At 46.7% G+C, this 23,132-nt stretch overlaps 1 protein-coding gene across 1 annotated transcript in view; it reads left to right on the top strand.

Moving 5' to 3' along the window:
• The first annotated feature begins 18,244 nt into the window (after positions 1 to 18,244).
• LOC144148369 (uncharacterized) overlaps positions 18,245 to 23,132 on the top strand; it is an 82,570-nt gene continuing 77,682 nt past the window's right edge. The window contains exons 1-3 of the mRNA XM_077679913.1: positions 18,245 to 18,440; positions 18,633 to 18,910; positions 19,130 to 21,536. Coding sequence (XP_077536039.1) covers positions 18,245 to 18,440; positions 18,633 to 18,910; positions 19,130 to 21,536 — 2,881 coding nt within the window. The remainder of the gene's footprint in view (positions 18,441 to 18,632; positions 18,911 to 19,129; positions 21,537 to 23,132) is intronic.

Here is a 23,132-nt window from a genome sequence, read left to right as displayed (position 1 = left end):
GGACCAAACTGAGAGTTCGAAAATATAGAACACTCAATCGAAACGCGAAAAAAGCATTCTGATGGCATTTTAATCTAATGCTGTACTCTCGGAATTCACTCAAATTGTTATTTCATTTTAATGCTACACGCAGGGCAATCATTCAATTTATTGTGCACGTTTTTCAACCGAAAAATATTATGACGAAAAAAACGGCATCTGCAGAAACGAAACAAAAACCAATATCACGCTAAAAATACAGAATGTGCGTGTAAACTATACACGCCTATATTCGCACACGCACTTATATTCGCACTCTGCAGCTTCCCTTATTTCATTTCGTATCAAAACATTCGCCCAGCAAAACAGGACAGAACACAAACACTTCACCAAACACAGGGCTAGAAATTGCGGGAGAATTGATTCTGTTTACAAACGCAGCAGCCAGGTACAAAGGTCTACCGACCAATCTCCGCAACGCACAAAGCGAGTCCCTCAAATCGTTAGGGCTAACCGCTTACGCGTACCGAAGTCCGAGAGCAACTCTGCTACGTTAAATACATATGACAAGAAAACAAGGTTCACTAGTGCTCACTTACCTCCACTACTTGGCCGTATTTCTTCGTCCGGTAGTTACATCGATGGTAGTCAAATCACGAAATTACGAAAGTTGAAGGCGTGCATACCCGTGCCGTCACCGGCCTGTAGCACGCGTATTGATACGGAGTGCAGTTAAGACAACTGCGAACGATCGGACTCGCCGCGCAGCGACTTCCTGTCTCCTGTTTTTTCGAGGGAAAAAGTAGTTCCTTAAAGGCACCCACGTTGATAAAACGCGTTGCGAAATAGATGCCCAAGTAATTGGTAAATACAGATATTAGTGGCCAATTATATACAAGAAGAGCTTGAGCGTGGGTATTTAAAAAAAAACTCTTACTGTACCTACAATCTAGATTACGGCATTTAAGGCAATTTAAGGGTCTCCTGTGGAAATACAGTTGCCGTGGGGTTGTGGGCGCCGTAATTTACTGTTTGTTCTGAGCGTACTTGCAGCGTATTTCCCGTGCTTTCGCGTGTCGACATCGCCCCGCGTTGACGGCGTTGGTAAAATGTACGGCGACGTGAGCTGACGCAGGAGGAGGAGCAGGCGGAAGAGAAAACTTTATTGAACAGGCAGATCGATCTTCGAAGTGGGCGGGGTCCCCAGGCCAGGACTCCGTTGGTGCGGCCTGCTGTCTTCGGCCTTTCAGCGAGCCAAAGCTGCTTACTTAGTTCCGAGCTGGCAAGTTCCCTCTCCAACTGCTCCTATGTAGCTACGCCGATGTTATGGTGTTCGCCAGATATCAGCGTCGACGCAGCGCCAGAAAGCATCCGAAAGAAGGCGACATCGTCCGGATTCCATGTCCATCTCCTGGTTGGTGGTCATTACGTTTGTAGAAAACAATCATTTTTTTAACGCGCGGTAATTTGGTGCCTTGAGGCAAATTAGAAGCTATTTCTGTTCAAAAGTGCGCATTCCTTCATGGCTAGCTTGGCTTTCATCGGGGAGATCGGGGGTTTGGGAGAGCTTTTTGCGAGTTAAATACGGGAGCTCTGGCTACATCGCTTGTAGTGTTAGCACGATGGGTATTTCTGCGAGATCAGTGCGTAACGAACAAAGTTTATCAACGCCAGAAATATAGCGGTGCATTCAATTTCATTCGCGGCTACCCTAGCTTGCATAGGGGGAACGATGAAGCGCGATAGCTTTTCTTGGCTTAAATAAGGGAGCTTTGTTTACTTCACTTGCAGTATTTGTATAAAAAACCTCGCCTCCAAGATCCGTGCAGAAGAAACAAGCGTGAGCACTGCCGAAATTTGTCAAATACGACCAAAACGAATTCACCCGACAATATTCGCTGGCAGCTTCTGTTAGGGTACCAAATTCTTGGAGTCACGCATTGTTTTCCGGTGTGGTCGAGTTGATCGGAGCTTACGTGCTGGTGTTGTATTATGAAAGTTTATGGTTCGAATCTTGGCAAAACCTCACGGACTTTTTTAGTTTTATTTTTTGCAATGAGGGTGTAATCGAAATTTTTTTCAAGGCAAAAAAAGGCAGAGTACCTTGCCGTTTAACCTACAAGTGACGTTTGACGGTAACCTCAGTATCAAGGCAGCCCCTAAATTTGCTTTGCTCACACTTTGAATTCATCAAGCTGCAGTCGGTACATAACATCAAGGCTAAATCATGTAGCAAGTAGAGTTGTGCTAATTGCGTCTTCCTTCATCATCCTATCTTATTTGGTTCAGATTTGACGGCAATGACACCCTCCCTTTATTCCCCCCCCCCCCCCCCACCAAAAAAAACCTTACAAGGCTCGTTGGCAACGTCGCTTGTAAGCGAATTCTACACTAAGTCCCTGCCTCTTTCCGTGACGTTCGGTATTGGGCTACTGTTTTGAAGGTCAAATGTTCAAAGCAATAGTGGTGGATTACAATACTTGCACAAAACCGCTCGGTACAAAACCGTTACAAAACATATACGAAACCCCTCGGTAGCTTCAATATAGTACGCCTGCGAAGAGTTTGAAAATAAAGTATAGCAGATATAGCCAAAATAAATGTAACTACGATAGACATGTTCGAAGTAAAAAATGGTCCTACCAGCAACATTGAACAACGTCAGCCAAATACGTCTAAATACCGTCCCAAACGAAGCAGCAGCAACATCGAGAGTAATTCTTTAGCAAAGTTGAAAGAACGTCCGACATTAAGGTACCAGCAACATTATCTCAACATCCAAAAATTTTAATTAAAATATTGCACGTTGTACGGATGTCTAATAAAGATACTGCTGGGACAAAGACGTTCGGATCTTTTTGGGACATCGCAGAGATGTTAGTGGTTTGCTGGGGTAGTTATCGGTTGTGTAGAGCAAAGGTAAGCTTCGCGAAAAATGATCAAAGAGGTCGGGAAGCTAGAATATGCAATTTAAGTCCCATGTAAAGGCTTAACTGCTAGCAAGATTGAGGTGAACGCTAAACTGCTAACCCCCGATCGTTCCCAACGCCTACTACTGCCAGAGTGGCCGAAGGAGTCCTTTATCTACTGTATGAAGCGCAGGACCAACCGGAGGAGTCAAAGACGTAGCGCGGGTTTTGAAAGATAACTGCTAGCGGAACTTTTGTATAACAGATTTCAACGCGATATTTTGACCAAACATGCCAGAATGTATAAAAATTCGCCCAAACTACCTAAAGGGAAGCAATAGCTTTTTATGGGTATTACAGGGTTTATTTCCTCAACAAAAACAAACAAACAATCATTTTGATATTTACTCATTACAGCCATTTCCATTTTCAGTACTCCGCAGCAACATCGAGGGCGTTTTTGGTCAATTGGACACTTAAAACATCAAGCTTAAAAATTGGTTGGTCCAAACATTCGCATTGCGGCGGATTACGTTGCGAAGCCTCTTCAGTTCCACCGGGAGGCACTTGTTCACGTAATAAAATGCCCCTGATCTGTATGCAGCCCAAAATGTTTTGTATACAGCAGTGCATCGCTGTACGGCACCGTGAAAATGAAGGGCTACCAGAGCGGCTGTGTCTTCTTAGCCCTTCCCCCAGTCTTCCCTGTGTGGAAGGAAGCCTTTCCCCCCTCTTAGCGCCTCTAATTGAACGCCTAAGGCAACGTCGGGGTCTGTCCGATATTTCGGCTAAACTGGGTAATATTTAGGAATGGTGAATAGACTGAAGACATTGTGTCCCCTAACTGATTAGTATTTAACAGAGGAGAAGCGTGTTTTCGAACATAGTATGCCTAATATTTATAGGAAATTTAATAAAACCCGTGTTATACTGACGACGAGACCATGTGCGCGTCAAATAATTGTCGTGTGAAATGGCGTTTACAGAAGCTTCGAGCTTGAGCCTAAATTGGAGCTCGCTTTGTAGATACCTTAGTGAGGATGGCCCAGTTGTTTTCTGGATAACTGCTTAACGGGATGCATGCGCTAGTCTGAGAGAGAAATGCCCCAACAAAAGAAAAAAATAAACAAGAGCCTTGTACTAGAATTTCAAAAGTATTAAGCAGACCCTTTGGCAGCTTAATGAGCTGTGTTGTTAAAACGGCTTTATGATAGTATACGGCTAACAGGAAGATTTTATTGCATACCTATGAAGCACGGAAGGAAAACTTCAAAATGCATCAATAGGATTGGCTTAGGATAGCAGCCCTCATACGGTTCTGTCGTGTTCTACAGTCATATCATGAACAGGACCTTTCGAGTAGCGCCACGGGCCAAGCGCCACCAATGAGGGATGGCACAACAGCGCTCGTTGTTGCTAGCTGACATTCGCGCCACACTTCTTCTATATAGAACTCCAATACCATCCCCATCGTCATCGAGATGAATTGATCAGCACCTATATAAGGAGAATCCTGCCACATGCAAATTCAGTAGACACGGGAAAGCGGCCGTCATGCGGTTTTGTTTTGTTCTCATCTGTTATTTTACACCGTGTGGTCCGCGCCCTTCTTCGCATTTGAAAAGCTTCATGAAAGTCTGTTTGCTGCTCGTCCCAAGACGAAGTATTTTTCTTTTTTCATTTTGCGATTGTGTTCTTCTTATAAATTTATTGCTCCGACGTGGTGATGTTGAAGAAAACCCGGAACAACCGGACTATGTAAAGGGTGATATAAAAGATGATAACGATATTCTTGTAGAAGCGGAGGAGGTTGTAGCAGGGCGTGCATACCATCTTCATTATCGAATAAACAAGAAGGAAGCGATTTCGGCACCGAAGTTATTGTGAACCGCAAGAAAGCAAGATGGCAGGGTAGGGCAGGACTGGAAACGCGCTTCCTCCTTCTCTAATCACTAATGAGGAAAGTATAAATGCCCCACTTCCCCCTCCTCTACTTCCACAGCAGATGTCTCTTCTCTTTTTAGGTCACTGAACACACAATTTGTAGAGGTGCCTTCACAGCTATATATATCTAAGGAAATTGAGCTGAACTTGGAGAAAAAGAAGCCGCCATAAATGAAAAGGCTGATAGCCGTGGAAGAACAAATTGCCGCGCCAGATGATGGTTCTTGTTGTGACTTCTCTCGTTCACTTTCCAATGCTCTCCGCAGTGAAACAGACGCCGTAAATCATTGTCTAGATTAATTCGAAAACAGATCTCGGCGGCAAAATCTCCTTTTTGTGGGCTCTGTAAAAGCATGGCATAAGCTTTGTCGGTATCCTAAAGCAGGATTGATGAAGCGTATTCTTTGACATTGAACATTTAGCGGCAGGATGAAGAAATAGAAGGCCTCCATCAACTTTGGAAGTTTTTTCGAAATAAAACACAGCTTGTGATTGTAAATTTTCACAATTCAAAACCGAAGATTCGATATTTTTTTCCCCGTCACAGCTAAAACCTCCTGTAAAGAGCCTTAGTGAAGACTTCTACATATTAACTCGAAATACGCGGAAGAAGCTAATTTAAGTTACTAAAGGTAGGGGACAACAGTTCTTTGTTCGGTACAACCAATTGATAATTAATAGAAATGATACGTTTACGTTCCGTCCAGTGACATTGTGTGCGAAAGTATTGTTCCCGACGATGACGCCTGGGCCAATGAGTGTTCTTGCCACTCAAACAGCTACAAGAGCCAGTTCATAGCTTTATAGCTATATGTTAGTAGTCCCATCAGTGAAGTTTCCTGTTTGCTTTCAAACATTGGCAGCGTCTTTGATAAGCATGGTGAATCATCCTCATTTATCGATACTTGTAATTCTGATGCAGTGATTTTAACCGAAACGTGGTGGTTTTCTGCGAAGGTTTTGCGCAGCGAAATTTCTTCAAGACCAGATATCTTTTTACATATATCTTTGCGGTAGAAGAACAAGGTTGGGTGGAGGCGTCCGAATTCTTGTCACCGGTCATCTTAGTCGTTCCGTATTCCGCTTGCAACTCCCTTGGAAGAGTGTTGCGAATGTATTCGACTCAAGCACAAAAACACTACGTTTGAGCCTGTTATCGGCCCACTAAGGCGCCCTCATTGCTTTGCCCTGATATCAACGACGTATTGCGCACCATTATATTAAGATTGCCCAAATATCCAGTCTTCACTTGAGGCGACTTCAATTACCCTGAAATAACTTGGTCTTGAAGCGGCCGGAGCGTTTCTTGTTCCTCCCGCAAAGCAACAGAATTTCTTGGCTCATGTAGCAAATTTCGTTTTTCACAGCTTGCAACTCATCTGACCCGCACCTCCCTACCAAGCGCAAACGTACTCGACCTTGTTTCAATTACTTGACCAGGTCTCGTCCACTCGCTCGCCTTTACGCCACGTCTTAGAATCATTGTTCTATTTATTTTACGGTAAACACCATAACAAACGAACTGCCGATAAAATGAAGCTGATGACATTTTATCGCCAATCGACTTTTCAGCTATTAACACTGAGCTGCAAACTTTCATAGATGATATTATGGTCCAATTTTATTAACCTACAGTAAATGCTAACCGGAACCTACTTAAAGTTAAAGTTCACACTTTCAATAAAAAGTTTTCTCTTGGGCATTATTACTTGCAAGCACTGTGCCCCTGAGTTTATTATTCTCTCAACAGCCTTTAAAGAGAAAGAAGGCACTGTTTCCACAAGCATGAAAGTTCAACTGGCCAGTTGAGTATTCTTTGTGCCGCCAAAGAAATTATGCTTCCAATTAAGCAGTGAAAAAAGCAACGCACGTTTTCTTCGTTGATATTCCTAATTGGTGCTTGTTCAAAATACTGAGAAAATCTAAACTGTAATGGGTGGCCCGAAAAAAACCAAGTAATTTAAGTTGATGAAACCGGCGTTGCTGTCTCTCTTTCCAAAAGCTGTTTTTCTTTTAACTACATGTTTAAAAAGGTCTTCCCTCAAACGTCCCCGAAAACTGACTCGTATCCCATTGAAGCGGTCAATTTTCCACCTACAAAGCGAATCGTTATTTACCTGGATGGAGTCATCCTGCTCATTTGAATTGTAAAGGTAATATTGCCCTCGGAAGCAGATGGAATAAATTCAAGATTTCTCAAAAGCACCGAACTAATTCATCCATAATTCTTGGTCAGATTTTCACCCAGTCTATAAGCACCAGTATCTTACCAGAAAATTGGATGTTTGGCAAGGTAGTACCCTTATTCAAGTCCGGTGATGCAGACAATCCATAAACGTACTGTGCGATTTTGTAAAGTAGCAACCCATGGAAGCTTTTTGATTACATAATTTATTCCCAGCTGGTTAAGTTTGTGAAAAATCATTCCGTCCTTTTTTTATGCCAGCAAGTCTTTAAGACATCAATTCCTTGTGAGACCAAGCTCATTTCTTTCACTCATGGCATTTTGAGGGCTCCCGATAACGGATCTTCTGCGAACTGGATTTTGTTAAAATTCTCCAAAGGATTCGATCTTGTCTTTCATCACTTATTTTTTATGTAGCTTCCAAAGTAAAACTGGACTCTATTATTGTTCCTTGGATTGAAAACCTTTCGTCTAATAGAACACAACTTGTCTTCTTAATTTTCAGTCATGTCAGGCGAGCCTCAAGGATCGGTCCTCGCCCCTTCCTTTTCTCATTGATATCAATGATCTGCCCTTCTGAAATACCTCTTTCTTTAAATTTTTTGCGGATGATTGTGTTCTGTAGAGAACAATTTCTTCAAATTCCGACTCGTCACACATGCAGTGTGCTCTATACAAAGTCTCTAACTGGTGTAATATTTGCAAACTGCGTCTAAACATTATTAAATGTAAAACGATACTTTTTCGGCATCTCCATCCTCCTGAAGCTTCCGTTTACACAATCGAAGACCGCCAAATTGAACAAACTAAAACATGTGCTTAATTAGGAATCAACTTAACTCATACTTTATCTTTGTAGACGCGCGTGTTACATAATTAACAATGCTAATAGGATTCTTGGGTACTTCCGACGTAATGTTTCTGATTGCCCTGCAGTCCTGAAATTGATGATGTACAAAACACTAATCCGTCCCAAACTACAATAGGCCTGCGGAGAATAGGACCCGGGACTCGTTTGTCTTATTAACGCTTTGGAATCCGCCCAAAACAGCAGCGCACGTTTTATCTTGGCAAGTTACACTCGCATGTCAAATGTAACATCTATAAAGCTCACCCTGAATATACCCGATCTTTTTTTTAAGCTGTGAAATAGCTCGATTGAATCTTTGGCACAGGACCCACTATTCTTACTCAATTCTGAAAAACTCAGAGCCAACTAGTCCGTCATATATACCCCCAATAACTTATCATCCCTACAAGACTAACGTTTCGCAATGCCATACAAATCTGTGTTTTAAATATTTCATCCCGAAAACAAAATCAACCACTTGCCAACCTCAATGACCACAATCTGGGATACGCGCCAATTTCGAGCAGCCACGGAAAGCTACTTTGTTCTCAGTAAACAGTTGTTTTCTTCTTGGTGTCCACATACGTGTTTGTATTTGTATCGTATGGGTATTTGTGTATTCTGATCTGTTATGCTGACTTTCTTTTGGTGGTTGACTTTATTTTTTATGCGTTCGTATGTTTGCCTTGTATATTCTGTGGGTTGAACTTTCGGTTGTGCTTCTATGCCGATTTTTCATAGGTATACCTGTAATTACTTTTTTTCGTGCGCTCGCTTCATAATTATTAGTTAGAACCTGTATATTACCACCAGCCCTGTATAAATTCTTCAAACCTCATTGCTTCCTCTATCTAAACCGCATTTCTTGTGTAGCAAATCACCTCGATATATATATACAGCACTTTCTGCATTTGCAACATTAACACTCCCTTCTGTAACGCCCTCCGCGCTTGGAAGGCATTGAAAAAGAAAATATATCAATGAAATAATAAATAAATAAATGAATATATCCTCGAACAAGTTTGCAAGATATTAGTGGGTAACAAGCCATACGCATAACGGAAAAAATGTTGAGGAAGAGTATAGTAGCAATTTGAAGATATTTTTTTCCTTCCTAGAGCACTGATTGTTACACAGCCTAACGTAATCAGCGACTTTCGCATTCTCTGTGCACCTACACACACACAAGCCAAAAAATCCCAAAAACCTCTTGTATACATAACACACGCTACAATACACGGCGATGAAGGGTTATGAGCATGGTCAAAAACTGCTTAAAACTTATGTAAAAAAGTTGTAAAGTTGCGTTATCCAAAAATCGAGAAACCTTGAGATCAGCAAATTAAAACACCAGCGTTGTATTCATTGGAATTAGGATTTAAGTGTTTTTTGCTAATGCAAGTTGTTTTAAATTTAGTTCGTCAATTTTTTGCCGGATCCTTTAAACAGAAATAAAAATTACAATGTTACATGGTAATAGAATGCTGAAGACAAATGTATGTAATTATAAATAAAGAATTTTTTCTATGAGGGGGCCCCAAAGCGCTGGCAGGATGTCTCTGGGCATGTTGGGGTGCGCTATTTTCACACGAATAACAAATAAAATAGAAACCGTTATAACGTGAACCTGACGCCCCGATCTGAATTTATTCATTTCACCTGTAACCAACCAGTTCTTTGAAAGCGCATTCTTCTTAACAAAAATGACTTCAGTATTTGTAGCCAGCTATAGCTCTAAATAAAGGAGACTATATGGTAAAATGTTTTTGCGTTTACTGCACTGTGTTTGTGCCCTGTTTTTTTGTCTGGTTATGTTTTGGTTGTTACTAAGCAGAATGCACAAACCGACGAATCGTTCGTTTTAGAAACAATATTGGCCAACTTGGTGCCCAGAATAGCACTACAAAGCGCCGCGTGTTGGTCTGTATCTTGCGTATATTTATCGTTTGAATCAATTTTCAAAGAGAGTTTTGTGTTAGACTGGATTGATAAACCATGTATTTGTTTGGGTAGGACAGGTTGGCATTGTACCTAAAACGCATAATTGTGATTTGGTAGGTCTTTTTCTAGATCGCAAATTATACTTTCACTCACTCTGAAAGACCAAATTTGATGCGAGACCAAAATTATCTCGCCATGTACAATACTTTTTGTATTTGCAACAATACCACTCCTTGCTGTAACGCCCTCCGCGCTTTTAAAGTATGAATATAAATAAATATTAAATAAATAAATAAAAATTGAAAGAAGTTTGAAACCTTTTTATAGGTAGCTGTCATACGCGTAAGTTAAAGAAAAATGCAGATGAAGTAGTATAGTAGTTATTTTGTCACCAATATTTTTTGCTGCCTCAAACACATTGTTACAAACCATAAGGTAATAGGGGAATTTCGAATTCCCTCTGCACGTTGACACATACAACCACAAAACAAAATCGTGCGTGACTACTGATTGTAAATAATGTTTCAAATGGCTGGCTGGACCGGTGGGTACTGTTCACGCTTTTGTGAGGGGTGTTGTAAAACTGCATTCGAAGAAAGTCAAGAAAATGTTTAAACCAGCAAACTAAAACGCTGGTTATAATACTGCTGGGTCTTAAAATAAACGGCTTTTACATTGTAATAATTGTTTGAAACCTATTTTGTCAAAAACATGTTTTGTTGGATTGCTTAAACAAAACAAGGAAATACATCTTTACATTCTCATAGACTGCTGACGACAAAACGCATTTATTTCTAAATAAGGCATTTGCTCTAGAAGGAAAGTGCAAATCACTAGCAGTGTGTCTCTGCGCACGTTGGGGTGCGCTGTTATCACAAGATTAAAAGACAATTAGAAACCCTTATAACGTGAAGATGATGACACAATCAGAATTTATTTATTTCACCTGTTATCACGCCGTTAGTTGAAAGCGCTTTCTTTTTCAAAGAAATGACGTCAGTATTCGGAGCCATGTAGGCGGTAAATAAAATGAACTATTCGAAAACATTTTTGTGTGTTTACTGGACTGTGTTTGTGCCCTATTCTCTTGTCTGGTGTCGTTCCCATTGTTACTGAGCAGAATGTACCAACCGGCGAATCGTTCGTTCAAGAAACATTATTGGCCAATGTGGTGCCCAGAATAGCATTACAAACCGCCACGTGTTGTCCTGTATCTTGCGTATATTCATCGTTTGAATGAATTTTCAGAGATTGTTGCGTTAGACTAGACAGATAAACCATGCATTTCATTCGGTAGCGCAGGTTGGCTTTGTACATAACAAGCATAATGGTGATTTGGAAGGTCCTTTACTGTGTCGCACTTTATACTTACTCTCACAATGTAAGACCAACTTTGATCTAAGACCTTCTGGGATTGATAGCATTGCGTGAGAGTTTGCTTCAAACCTGTTAGCATGAATTACCTTTTCTGTACAAATCTGGCTTTTATGGCGTACAAACGGCACTATCATAGGATAACGACAACAGTCGTGACGTGGTAACTCGATTGACGCTGCATTTAACATCATCAAAATATTTCCCTTTTAAAAGCACAGTTATCGTTTCATTTATTCATTTACTTATTTATTGCTAGTGTAGGCATATATTGATACCTGGGCCTTGACCAGAAAGATCCCTACTTTTATTCTTATCTGCTCCGTATTTTTGCCTCTGCAACACCTCTCCTAGGATCTACTTTGCGTGCGGACAAAAGAAAAAGGAACGCCGCCCTAAATGTCGGTTCACCGGAAACTGACAAATGCGGAAACAAGGTATCGAGTCGCTCAACCTGCAAAAGTGTATGCATGAGATTGTATTCGGGTACACGTTTCCGTAAAAATCTTCCCAACCCTGACGTAGACCCTTTAAGATAAGCGTCTTGTGTTTGCAAGACATAAATGGCTTGATGTAGTATATATTGGGTTTAACGTGTGGAACTTGACTCTGGCAACGTCCAACGCGCGCACTAGGTGGGATATTCTAGGATAAGCGAACTTAGAAGGACAAGAGAAGGCTTCGTAGAGCTCACTAGGGGCATATTCTGGGCTGTTAACTTCAAGGCTGTCGAGGGGACGAAAAGAAGATTAGAATGCTGGTGGACGAAAAGCAGAGAGGGGAATATTGCCTAGGACAGTTACCACCTGTAACAGGGAAGAAAAAGTATTTCGTGCCTAATAAGCTTTTGTTCCTGCCCTAAGCAGCGCTAGTATTAAACCAAGAGTGTAAAACGTGGGTATATTAGTCCCTTTTGGTAAGATGACATTTCATCACCCCGCTTCGAAGGGGAAACTAATAGCAATCATCGTCATCATCATCATCATCAGGAGCACAAGAGAAGAAAAAACATGGGGTTGGATTTTAATACACAGAAATAGCACTAAACGTGGAGGAGATTTCACCATTAGCGTGAGAGTCGTGGCTCTTGCGATCAAGCTAAACAAGCGGTGCAGATTACAGGTGGTACTTGCCTATGCGCCAAGAACAAGGTATGAGTATGTCGCGGTACACGGCTTGTACGAGGATGTCAAATCAGCTATGAAGAACGCAACAACGCAGTTCCCGATTTTGGTGAAAACTTTAGCGCAAAGGTGGCTAAGAAGAAAATTGGAGAAAGGTTAGTGGGAAACTCCGGAATAGACATTTGCAACAGTCGAGCAGACACACTGCTGGGATTTGCCGCTAGAAATATTGTAACGCTCATGAACCTATTCTTTTTTCAAACAAAGGTGTAGGAAATGGGCGCGGAAACTTCCTGATGGTACAACTGAAAACTAATTTGACTTCATTTTGTATGACACACTGGGTGTCTTGCCCGGCGAAGAGGGGCTAAGTAAGATTCGCACCAGCGATCATAGGATGGTTGGATACAAGCTAAGGTTCAATCTCCAAAAAGAAAGAAGAAAACTTGTGAAAACTAAGAAACCCAACATGGGTTCAATCAGAGCCAGATAGCAGGACTTTAGAATAACACCTCAATCCAAATTACCGGTTATGAACGAGCCGATCGGCGTCAGTTTAGACGAGATATTTGACAACCCAACATCGTCCCCCAGTAAATACGCAGCAGGTGATGGGAGATACAACGATTAGGGTGCTAGCTTGAAATCTACGAAAACGAAGGGAGTCAGTGCGAAGTGTGATACCATGAAGGGGTTGTTGAGAAATAAAAGCGTAGGCAGTGGGGGGAGTAGAAGAAGAGGAAGAGGAGGATCAGGGCGCTCACTGCCTCGCTAATCGACTCCATCACCATATCGGAAGCCAGACGCTGGTCCTCGTTCGCTACAGGTGTCAAGGGTCGCGGATCAAATGGAATTAACCAAGCCGTCAAAAATGGTAATGGAAGTAAAAGAAACTAGATTCGTATATTTAAAATGGCAGGAGAATGAAAAACGCTGCAAAGTAAGGGGAAGCTAGAAAGTAACCAAGAGGAAGCTAGCCATTGGCAACGACAGTGTGTACGCACTCAGATACGAGTAGGGTTGCATTATAAAAACTTGGGTCAGGTAATAAAGGTAGCAGAATGATTGTACCTCGGGTTATATTCCAAGGACGTTCACCCGGGGGAAACTACTTGAGTACAAGCGCAACTTGTGATGTCCTACTAGTAACTAAACAGGAGTTCGGAGAGGGTCACAAAGGCATGAACACAGAAAAATCTGCAGGTGGCGATGGCATAACCATGAATCTTTTGGAGGAGGGACGACATGTTGTAGTGGAAAAACTTGCTATACTACTTTCATAATGCTTGAGTGCTAAAAAAGGTTCCATAGCCCCAAAAACGCCAACATTATTCTTATTCACAAAAAGGCAGACCCCAAGTACCTAAAGAATTACAGGCACATTAGCTTTCTCCGCTGTGCACAAGCTTTACGAAAGTAATACTCAGTTTCAATGTTTATTCTATACATGTTTGCTTTACAAAATGCGTAATAGATAATACAAGTACGTCCCGAAGTAAAACTGTCAGGGGGATCCCGTGACTCTTAATGCTCAAGACAAATTTATTACAATGGCACAACCAAACACACAAAAAATAAGTAAAACTATTATTGTGTCAGGATCAGGCAACACAAAATATAATTTCTTGTTTTGCGCACCTTTGGGCCACGTGACATGTCTTCACCACACTCTCGGCCTCGGGTCCCCTCTGAGTGCTGATAAACACAGCTCGCCTCCTAGCGAGCCCTGCATTTTGGTTTCGCCCGTTTGTCTCAGCGGCATAAACCCTTTCCGTTCCTGCAACGTTCATGTGCCGCCCCCGTCTGTCGTACTGGCGACGAAGACCACGAGCCTGCGACGGGACTACGCCCCCATCGAAGAATGACAGTGAGACAGCCGGTGTAACAAGGACGACGACGCTGCAAGAGTGGAAATGACGACTCCTTCGGAAGCTGGAACCGTGGATATGGGCTTCGGGTTCGAGCAAGTGGAGAATTTTGACGTGTCTACCAACTACTAACAAGGTGCCCGTAGATTTGCGAGTTGACGCTTTCGTAAGCCTAATCGGCCCGAAGGCATACGCACTACTGACATTTCTGACCACCCCTGATAAGCCGTCAACAAAATCATTTGACACCCTTCCCAACTATTTTGTAATGAACTTTCCCCCAAGCCATCTGTAATTCCGGAACGCGCCAAATTTCACCGCAGAACGCAGAAAGAAGACGAAGCGATGTGGCGGGGATGAGGCGACTAGCCCAAACATGCGAGTTCGGAACCTTTCTCGGCGAAGCTTTGTGTGACCGCTTTGTATGCGGGCTTCAGCCCGTCGATATTCAGAGGCATCTTTTCATGGAAGATAAGCATTTGACCTGCCAGAAAGCCGTCGACCGCGCTTTGTCTTAAGGTCGGTAATAGAGAATTCAACGGCACCGCACGCACAGCCCGAGGAGGACGCGGAATTGCACAAAGTTCAAAGCTCGCGACCGAAAGTATTGCAAACAGCAAATTGCTATCGGTGTGGGCCACCGAAACATGGAGCATGGCGATGCCCACATAGTAAAGCCACATGCTTAAAGTGCCGCCAAAAAGGGCATATTCAACGTGCCTGCAAGGCAAAGTTTAGAAAAATTAAGCAACGGTTCCAGGTTAGGGCTTTAAAAGCCGACATGGCGCTGTTCATAAATGATGTGACAACTTCTGCAGTGTGAACGCCCATAATAGTTACCCTGACTGTGCAAGGAACGTGATGCAGGAGCTGCAGTGTTCATTATTCCAGGAAATCTTTTCAAGCGCCTTTTCCTCGGCATGCGCCTCGAGTGCACTACTCTTCGGCTGCGTACATATACAGGAGAGCTCATCACGGCGGCCGGAGTGTAAACGTCACGGTGGAATACAGTCACAAGCTACATGTTCTTCCTCTCTACGTTGTACAGCAGGAAGGCCCACCACGTTTTGGCCGAGAGTGGCTACAGCACGTCCAGCTCGTCTGGGCAAGCCTGAAGGAGATGCATGCCATCAAGACAGCGTCGAAAACCTCACGGGAGCCGCTTGCAGTACTCGAGGCACTTTTCCAGAAGTACAGTAATCTGTTCAGTCTTGAGCTGAGAACAATTCAAGGTGAGAAGGCACGCCTTCATTTCAAGGATAATCAGGAGCCCAGGTTTACGAAGGCAAGAACAGTACCTTTGTGCTCCAACCTTCAGTCGAAGAGGAAATAGGCAAGCTGACGAGAGTGGGTATACTTTCGCGTGTTACCAGTACAAAGCACGCGACCCCTATTGTACCAGTCATAAAGAGCAATGGGTCCTTCAGGCTTTGCGGTGACTATCAAATGACCGTAAATTCAATCTTGGACACTGAACACTATCCTCTTCCCAGAGCCGACGAATGTTTCGCAGTCCTGGCAGGAGGCAAGAAGTTTTCGAAGTTGGACTTGAACCGAGAGTACCAACAGTTAGAGTTGGATGAGACTACAAAAGGGTATCTCACATTGAATACCCATCAAGGATTGCATGCAGTAAATTGCCTTCCTTTCGTAGTTTTTTTGCCTCCGACAATTTTTGAATGAACTATGGATAACATACTAAAAGGCTTGAAAGGAGTGACGTGCTACATTGACGACATCACGGTAACGGGAAAAACGGACGAAGAACACATGCGCAACTTGGAATCCGTGCTACAGCGCTTGTCTGAAAAAGGGGTGAACGTGAAACCGGCCAAGTGCGAGTTCTTCAAAGATAAGCTGTAGTATTTGGGCCACATTGTAAGCGCCCAGGGAGTGCAAATAGCAGACGATAAAATCAAGGCTATAGTGAAGCCGCCACGACCAACTGAGAAGCATCAGTTGCGGTCACGTTTGGGTCTTGTGAATTATTATGGAAAGTTCGTGCCCAATTTTTCGAGTGTTGTCTCGCCCCTCAATAGGCTTTTGGGAAACGACGTTCCCTGGTCATGGAGCGACAAGCGCGAGTCAGCCTACCGACAAGTGAAGGGTCTCCCGTCGGTGCCCCCAGTGCTGACGCCCTACAATCCCACAACTCCACTGCAACTATCCTGTGACAAATCGGCGTATGGGATCGGTGCGGTGTTGTCACGTGTGGATGTCAAAGGTCAGTGTCGTCCTATTGCGTACGCACCCCGTACCCTCTCTAAGGCAGAACCTGGCCAAGCCAGACCGAGAAAGAAGCGCTTGCCTTAGTTTTGGTGTGAAGAGGCTTCACTAAAACCTGTATGGACACACCTTCGTCCTCGTTACAGACCACAAACGTTTGCACGCAATCTTGGGCCCGAAGACTGGCATTCCAACGATTGCTACAGCGAGACTGCAACGTTGGGTCGTTCTTCTGTCTGCTTATACGTATACGCTGAAGTTCATGTCATCGGCCGAGAATGGAGATTCCGACGGTTTGTCACGCCTCCCAATTCCTGATCACAGTGAAACCCCTTCAGAAGAGATGTTTTACGTTTTGCGTTTCAGTACATTGCCTGTGAACTGCCGGGACGTGGCACGTGAGACTTGCCGCGACCCTGTGTTAAAGAATGTGTTGCATTACGTGCTGAGTGGTTGGCCGGATCGCCCTCGTGTTTGGAGCAGGGATGCCTCTTGCTTGGAACCCGTGTGGTCATTTCTAAGCCCTACCAGTCCTTCATTCTGGAAGAACTTCATCAAGGACACCCTGGAATGGTCAGAACCAAGGAGTTGGCGAGAAGTTACGTCTGGTGGCCCACCATTGGCCGCGACATTGAACGGCAAGTGAGTGCATGCCAAACCTGTCAGTCGCAACGGAACTTCCACTGCCCCTCTCCACTGCACCCATTGGCCTGGCCTACCCGACCTTGGGAGTGTGTTCATGAAGACTTTGCAGGACCTTTCAAAGGTGCTATGCTACTAGTTGTTATTTACGCGCATTCAAAGTGGCCAGAGGTGTTTGTAATGGAGCAAACGTTAGCTAAAAAAACGATCAGCTTCTTGCGTGATTTGTTTTGCAGCTTCGGGTTTCTCTAGACGCTCGTCTCAGCTAATGGACCGCCGTTTACAGCTGCAGAATTTGCTGTGTACATGCGCACCATAGGTACACGTCATATTCGAACAGCGCCTTATCATGCAAGTAGCAAAGGTCAAGCAGAGCGCTTTGTTCAATCACTGAAAGCATCGCTGTGAGAAGCTGCAGGGCTGCCATTGCATTCCGCTCTTGCAGATTTTTTTTGGCATACCGTAACACCCCCCACACTACGACAGGCGAAGCTCCAGCCGTGTTGCTTCTAGGAAGACGCCTCCGCACCCGACTCGATGCGGTCAAACCGTCGATTCAAGCATAAGTTGCAGCTAAACAGTTCACGCAGACTCTCCGCAGAGGCTCATCGAAGCGACACGAGAGGCATTTGAGTGTGGGTGATAATATGAAAGTGCGAAATTTGAGGAGTGGAGAGAAGTGGTTGCAGGGTATAATTCTTGCGCGTACGGGACCTGTGACTTACAAATTGAGTGTCATGACCCCTCGTGGTGTGTTTCAGTGGACTCGTCACAGGATCCCCATCGTTCGCGTGCCGCCCAAGAAGGACACTTCCGCCACATTGAAGCCCATCGGCAGCAGCGGAGCCCAGCGTCAGCCTTCCACGGCTCAGGACCTTCAACCGGCCCCCATGCACCGACCGCAGCAACGGAAATACCCACTTTGACAGAGGCAGCCGCCGCAGAGATACCAAGCATAGTTATTGTTGAATAAAGAGAAAGAAGCGCGCCACGAGGCAGGCAGCGGGGGCTCGCTCCACGAGCGCGGCTCTCGCGGCAGTCGTTCGTAGGCATCGCTGATAACCGGACGTCTGGTTTACTGGTTCCCTTTCGCTACACATTCTCTGGTGCCGAAAACCCCCAGCCGTCCGGTCCCGCCGACTCGCGCCATGGAATCGCTTCGTCGCCGCCGGGGAGTTCTTCGCGCCACCGTCACGAAGAAGATGACGGCACTCGACGCGCTCCTGCAGAACCCGGCGGCACCGACTCTCGAATTTCAGACGCTGCTGGACATAATTCTCGACAAGCAGCGAGCCTTGCACGAGCTGGACAGCCAGATTCAGGCGGCTCTCACAGACGAGGAATTCGACGCGGACGTGTTGGATGCCATTGACTACGACGAGCGCATCTGCGCCCTTCGCACGCGCGTGCGCTCCGTCACGAGCCCGGCCCCTTCAGCCAGCGCAGCTACAGCCGAGTCTGGTGAGCCTTGCGGGAGCGCACCTTCTCAGCCTCGACCGGGCACCCCTCAGACAACGCAGGGAACCCGCTTCGCCGCACTCCCGAAGCTCCAGATACCGAATTTCTCGGGCGACCGACGCGACTGGCAAGGGTTCTGGGACCAGTTCGAGTCCAGCATCCACTCGAACACGACTTTGCCGCGCGTCGAAAAGTTTAAGTACTTGCTCTCGTACTTGACCGGTCCCGCCAAGGACGCGATCGAGGGCATCAGGCTGGCCGAAAACAATTACGACATCGCTGTTCAAATCATTACAAACAGATTTGGGCGGAAAGACCTTCTCGTGGACGACCACCTGGACAAATTGCTCGCATTGGAGCCGGTGCAGAATTCGGCCGACACCGACAAATTGCGGGTCCTCTACGACACGGTCACGTTTCGCATAAACGCGTTGGAGGGCCTGGGCGTCTCCCCGGACCAGTACTCCGTCGTGCTCCATCGCGTACTGCTGCGGACCTTGCCGCACGACCTGGGCCTCCTGTACCGGCAAAGGCTGAAGGAGGAGCACCAGGACGCATCCGAGGTGTCCGCGTCCCCTTCCGCCAGATCCAAGGAAATCAAGGTGATCCTGGACTTTCTCCGCGTCCAGGTAGAGATCCGAGAGGAGAGCGCGTCCGATTGTTCGGTTCCGTCCACTCGCCGCGGCCAGGGGAGACAGCAGTCTTCGCCTCCGCGCATCGATCCGCCAACTGCGATGAGTCTCGGTACCCAATCGCCGTCTTCGGGGCTACACGGGTGTGAGCTTTGCAACGCTCGGGACCATGACATCGCCTACTGCAGAGCGCCAATGTCGCCCGAGGAGAAACGGAAGCGTCTGCAGGCAAGCAAGTGCTGCTTCAGATGCGGCAAGGGCAATCACTTAGCAAAGCAGTGCAGGTCAGCGAACAGTCTGGTATGCGGTCTTTGTTCACGTCGGCACCTTACGACGCTGTGCGACATTCAACGCCCGGCTGGAAGGTTCGAACCCCCCAGCAGAAGACCAAATCCCAGTCCCAGCGACAGGGCGACAATCGGCACAGCCAACGCAGTGACGTCCGCTTCGACCAGTGCTGCAGGACTTACGCCAGTGCTTCTGCAGACAGGCCGTGCATGGGGCATCGGCACAAGCCGCCAGCTGCTCGTCCGCTTTTTGTTGGATTCTGGCAGTCAGCGGACCTTCATCCGACGCGATGTGTCCCGCGCACTCGATTGTCCCGTCGACGGGGTCGAACGTCTTACCATTGCTACTTTCGGAAACACTCGCACGAGCGCACCTGTTTCGTGCAACCGGGTCTCCTTGACGCTCAAAAGTCAGCACGATGGCCAGCGCATCACGATCGAGGCCCTAGAAGTCCCCAATATCTGTAACGTCACAAGCCCGCCCGTCAGCGAAGAGATTCTCACTTCGATGGCCGCTAAGTGTCAAGTTGCGGCTGATGCCCGGCTTTCGGCCACGTTTCAGGAGCATCAGATAAGCGTGCTGATCGGGTCGGACGCATATTGGAAGGTGGCCACGGGACGAATTTCTCGGATTTCTCCCTCGCTAACAGCCGTGGAAACAGTTCTGGGCTGGACTGTGCAAGGTGCCCAACTTGAAGGCCCAAGTCCTTCGACCGCGCACTCCAGCGCGCTGTTTTTGTCGCTCGGGGAAGCGCCCCCTGAAGACGCCGCCGCTGACGTTGAATTGTCGTCCATGTGGCGCCTGGAAGCAATCGGCATTCAGGGATCATCGGAAAACTCAGGATTCAATGACCCCGCCATCCTCCAGTTCCAGCAGGGAGTTCGCAAGGCAAGCGACCGCTATGAAGTGCCCCTTCTAATTCGAGAGCCGGGGCTCGATGTCTCCGATAACAATTATCGGCTTGCAGAGCAGAGGCTCTGTATGCAGCTCAAACGCTTCCGCGGTCAGCCAGATTTACTAAGGCAATACGACAAGACCATCCGCACATACTTTGATGAGGGCCATGCGGAACGAGTGACCTGCGACAAAGAGGATGGGAAACCGAACACCTACTATATGCCACACCATGGTGTCGTGCGTCGTGATGCTGTGACAACCAAGCTTCGAGTTGTTTTCGACGCGTCGTCCCATGTTCCCTGCCATCCATCCTTGAACAGCGTGCTACTGAAAGGCCCAAAGTTAGACGCAAACTTACTGAAGTTGCTGGTTGAGTTCCGGTGCCATCACGTCGTTCTCGTGGCAGACATAAAGAAAGCGTACCTGCAGATGGTTATTCGCGAGGAAGATCGGGACGCTTTAAGGTTCCTCTGGGTGGAGCACCTTCCGAATGAAGAAGACCCTCTTCCTCAGATAGTCCACTGGCGCATGACAAGAGTGCCATTCGGAGCCACGTCTAGCCCATTCCTACTCGCCGCAACACTTCGTCACCACCTAAAGGAATGTAAAGAGCAGTTCCCAGACACGGTCGCCAAACTGGTCGACGCGTTTTACGTGGACGACCTTGTCGTCGGGGTCGACAACGCCGAGCAAGCCAAGCGTATCTACGCCGAGTCGAGGTCCATTTTGGCGGGTGCTGGTATGGAACTGAGGAAATGGGCCTCGAACCTTTCGTCCCTGCGAAGCCAATTCCTTGAAGACAACGTGGCTTTTGAAACGGAAGGAGGGGACCCTTGTAACATGAAGGTGCTCGGTATGCAGTGGGACCGCTCAGACGACAGTGTCGTGCTAAGTGCGGACAATGTCGCCACCTTTGTATCCACAAAGCCAGTGACAAAGAGGACAATGCTCCAGTCGTTCGCGCGGCTCTACGACCCTCTAGGATTTCTGGCCCCTTTCACCGTTCGAGCGAAGATCATTTTCCAAGACTTATGGAAACTGCAGCATCCGTGGGATTCACCACTGCCGACGGCTCAACTCAATGCGTGGAACAGCTGGTGCAGCGAGCTCAGCGACCTAAGACGCATTTGCTTGCCACGGCATGCCTTCACGATGAAGTACACGGAACACGACACTCGAGAGCTCCACGTGTTCGCTGACGCAAGCCCGAGAGCCTATGGTACTGCTGTCTACGTCCGGTCGTTATCATGGGAAACCGGAAGATGGGAAGTGAACCTGCTGCTCAGCAAAGGCCGCATTGCACCCATCAAAACCACCTCTCTCCCACGCCTTGAGCTCCTCGCCTGTTTGATAGCTGCCCGACTATTTGATTTCCTGAAACGGCTACCGTGCCTGTCAGAAGTTCGGTATTTCTTCTGGACCGATTCAAAAATCGCCCTCCATTGGATTTCGGGGGAACCGAGCCGATGGCCGCCATTCGTGAGAAATCGCGTGTCCGAGATACAACGACTGACACAAGGCCAAGGGACGTGGGCTCATTGTCGCAGCAAGGATAACCCAGCCGATTTGATTACTCGAGGCCTTGCCGCATCCGCTGTCGCAGCCACGGAAATGTGGTGGCATGGCCCACATTGGCTCGCACTGCAATCTCAGGATAGGCCAACGGACAGAGAAAGAGTTGCGGACGTCGGTGAACCGCCATCTCTACAGACAGCTTCATGCGCGCTAGTAACAACGCCAGCTGAGCCGTTGCTAAGTATCAAGTCGTACAGTCGGTACTCCAGGCTTCTTCGGGTAACTGCCTGGATACAGCGCTTCGTCGAAAATACGCGAAAGTTAACGCATTCAGCAAGGGGACCACTGACGAGCGATGAAGTTCTCAAGGCGGAACGCTACTGGCTCCGGTTCGTACAGAACGAAGCTTTTCCGGAGGATATGCGAGCGTTGTCACGTGGTCAGCGTGCCGGAACTGCAACTCGCCTCATTTTACTACGGCCGTTTTTGGACGACGATGGAATCCTGCGCGTCGGCGGACGCCTACAGCAGTTAGGATCCTCGGTTGACACCCGTCACCCCGTCATCCTGCCGGCCCGTCACGACTTTTCCCGGCTACTAATCATCGCAACCCACCAGCGCCTGTTGCACGCGGGTGTTGACAGCACTCTCACAGAACTGAGAGACCGATTTTGGATTATCAAGGGTCGTCAAGTGGTGAAGACAGTGCTGCACGGATGCTTGCTTTGTCGTCGACACAAACTCACACCAGAAACAGCTCCAGTTGCGCCTCTACCACGAGATCGTATCACTGAATCCAGTCCGTTCGAAGTTGTCGGTGTAGACTTCTGTGGACCGCTGTTCTGTCGCACGAAGAATCCTGCGCAAACAAAGGCCTACGTCGCCGTTTTCTCCTGTGGTGTGACACGAGCCGTCCACCTTGAGCTCACATCTCAGATGACGTCATCGAGCTTCTTGTCTGCTTTCAGGCGGTTTATCGCTAGACGCGGTATTCCATCGACAATTTACTCGGATAACGCCTTAGCCTTCCACCACTGCGCACGCTCTCTCCGTTCGGCTCCGGAAGACCCCGTCCTTGATTTTTGCAGCGGCCGCAACATTTCCTGGAAATTTAACGTCGAAAGAGCTCCGTGGTGGGGTGGTTGGTGGGAACGCTTAATCCGGCTCACCAAGGAGACATTACGGCGAATTCTCGGCCGCAGTTGCCTCACTACTGAAGAGCTGCAGACGACGCTTTGCGAAGTCGAGGCAGTAATTAACAGCCGGCCCCTTACGTATATCTCGGCAGACGCGGCTGAGC

This window comes from Haemaphysalis longicornis, unplaced genomic scaffold (genome assembly GCF_048455015.1).
Source record: "Haemaphysalis longicornis isolate Haplotype H1 unplaced genomic scaffold, Haemaphysalis longicornis Haplotype H1 scaffold_8, whole genome shotgun sequence".
Lineage (NCBI taxonomy): Eukaryota > Metazoa > Arthropoda > Arachnida > Ixodida > Ixodidae > Haemaphysalis > Haemaphysalis longicornis.
The sequence above is the reverse complement of the archived record's forward strand: the minus strand, read 5'-3'. Positions and strand labels throughout refer to the sequence as shown.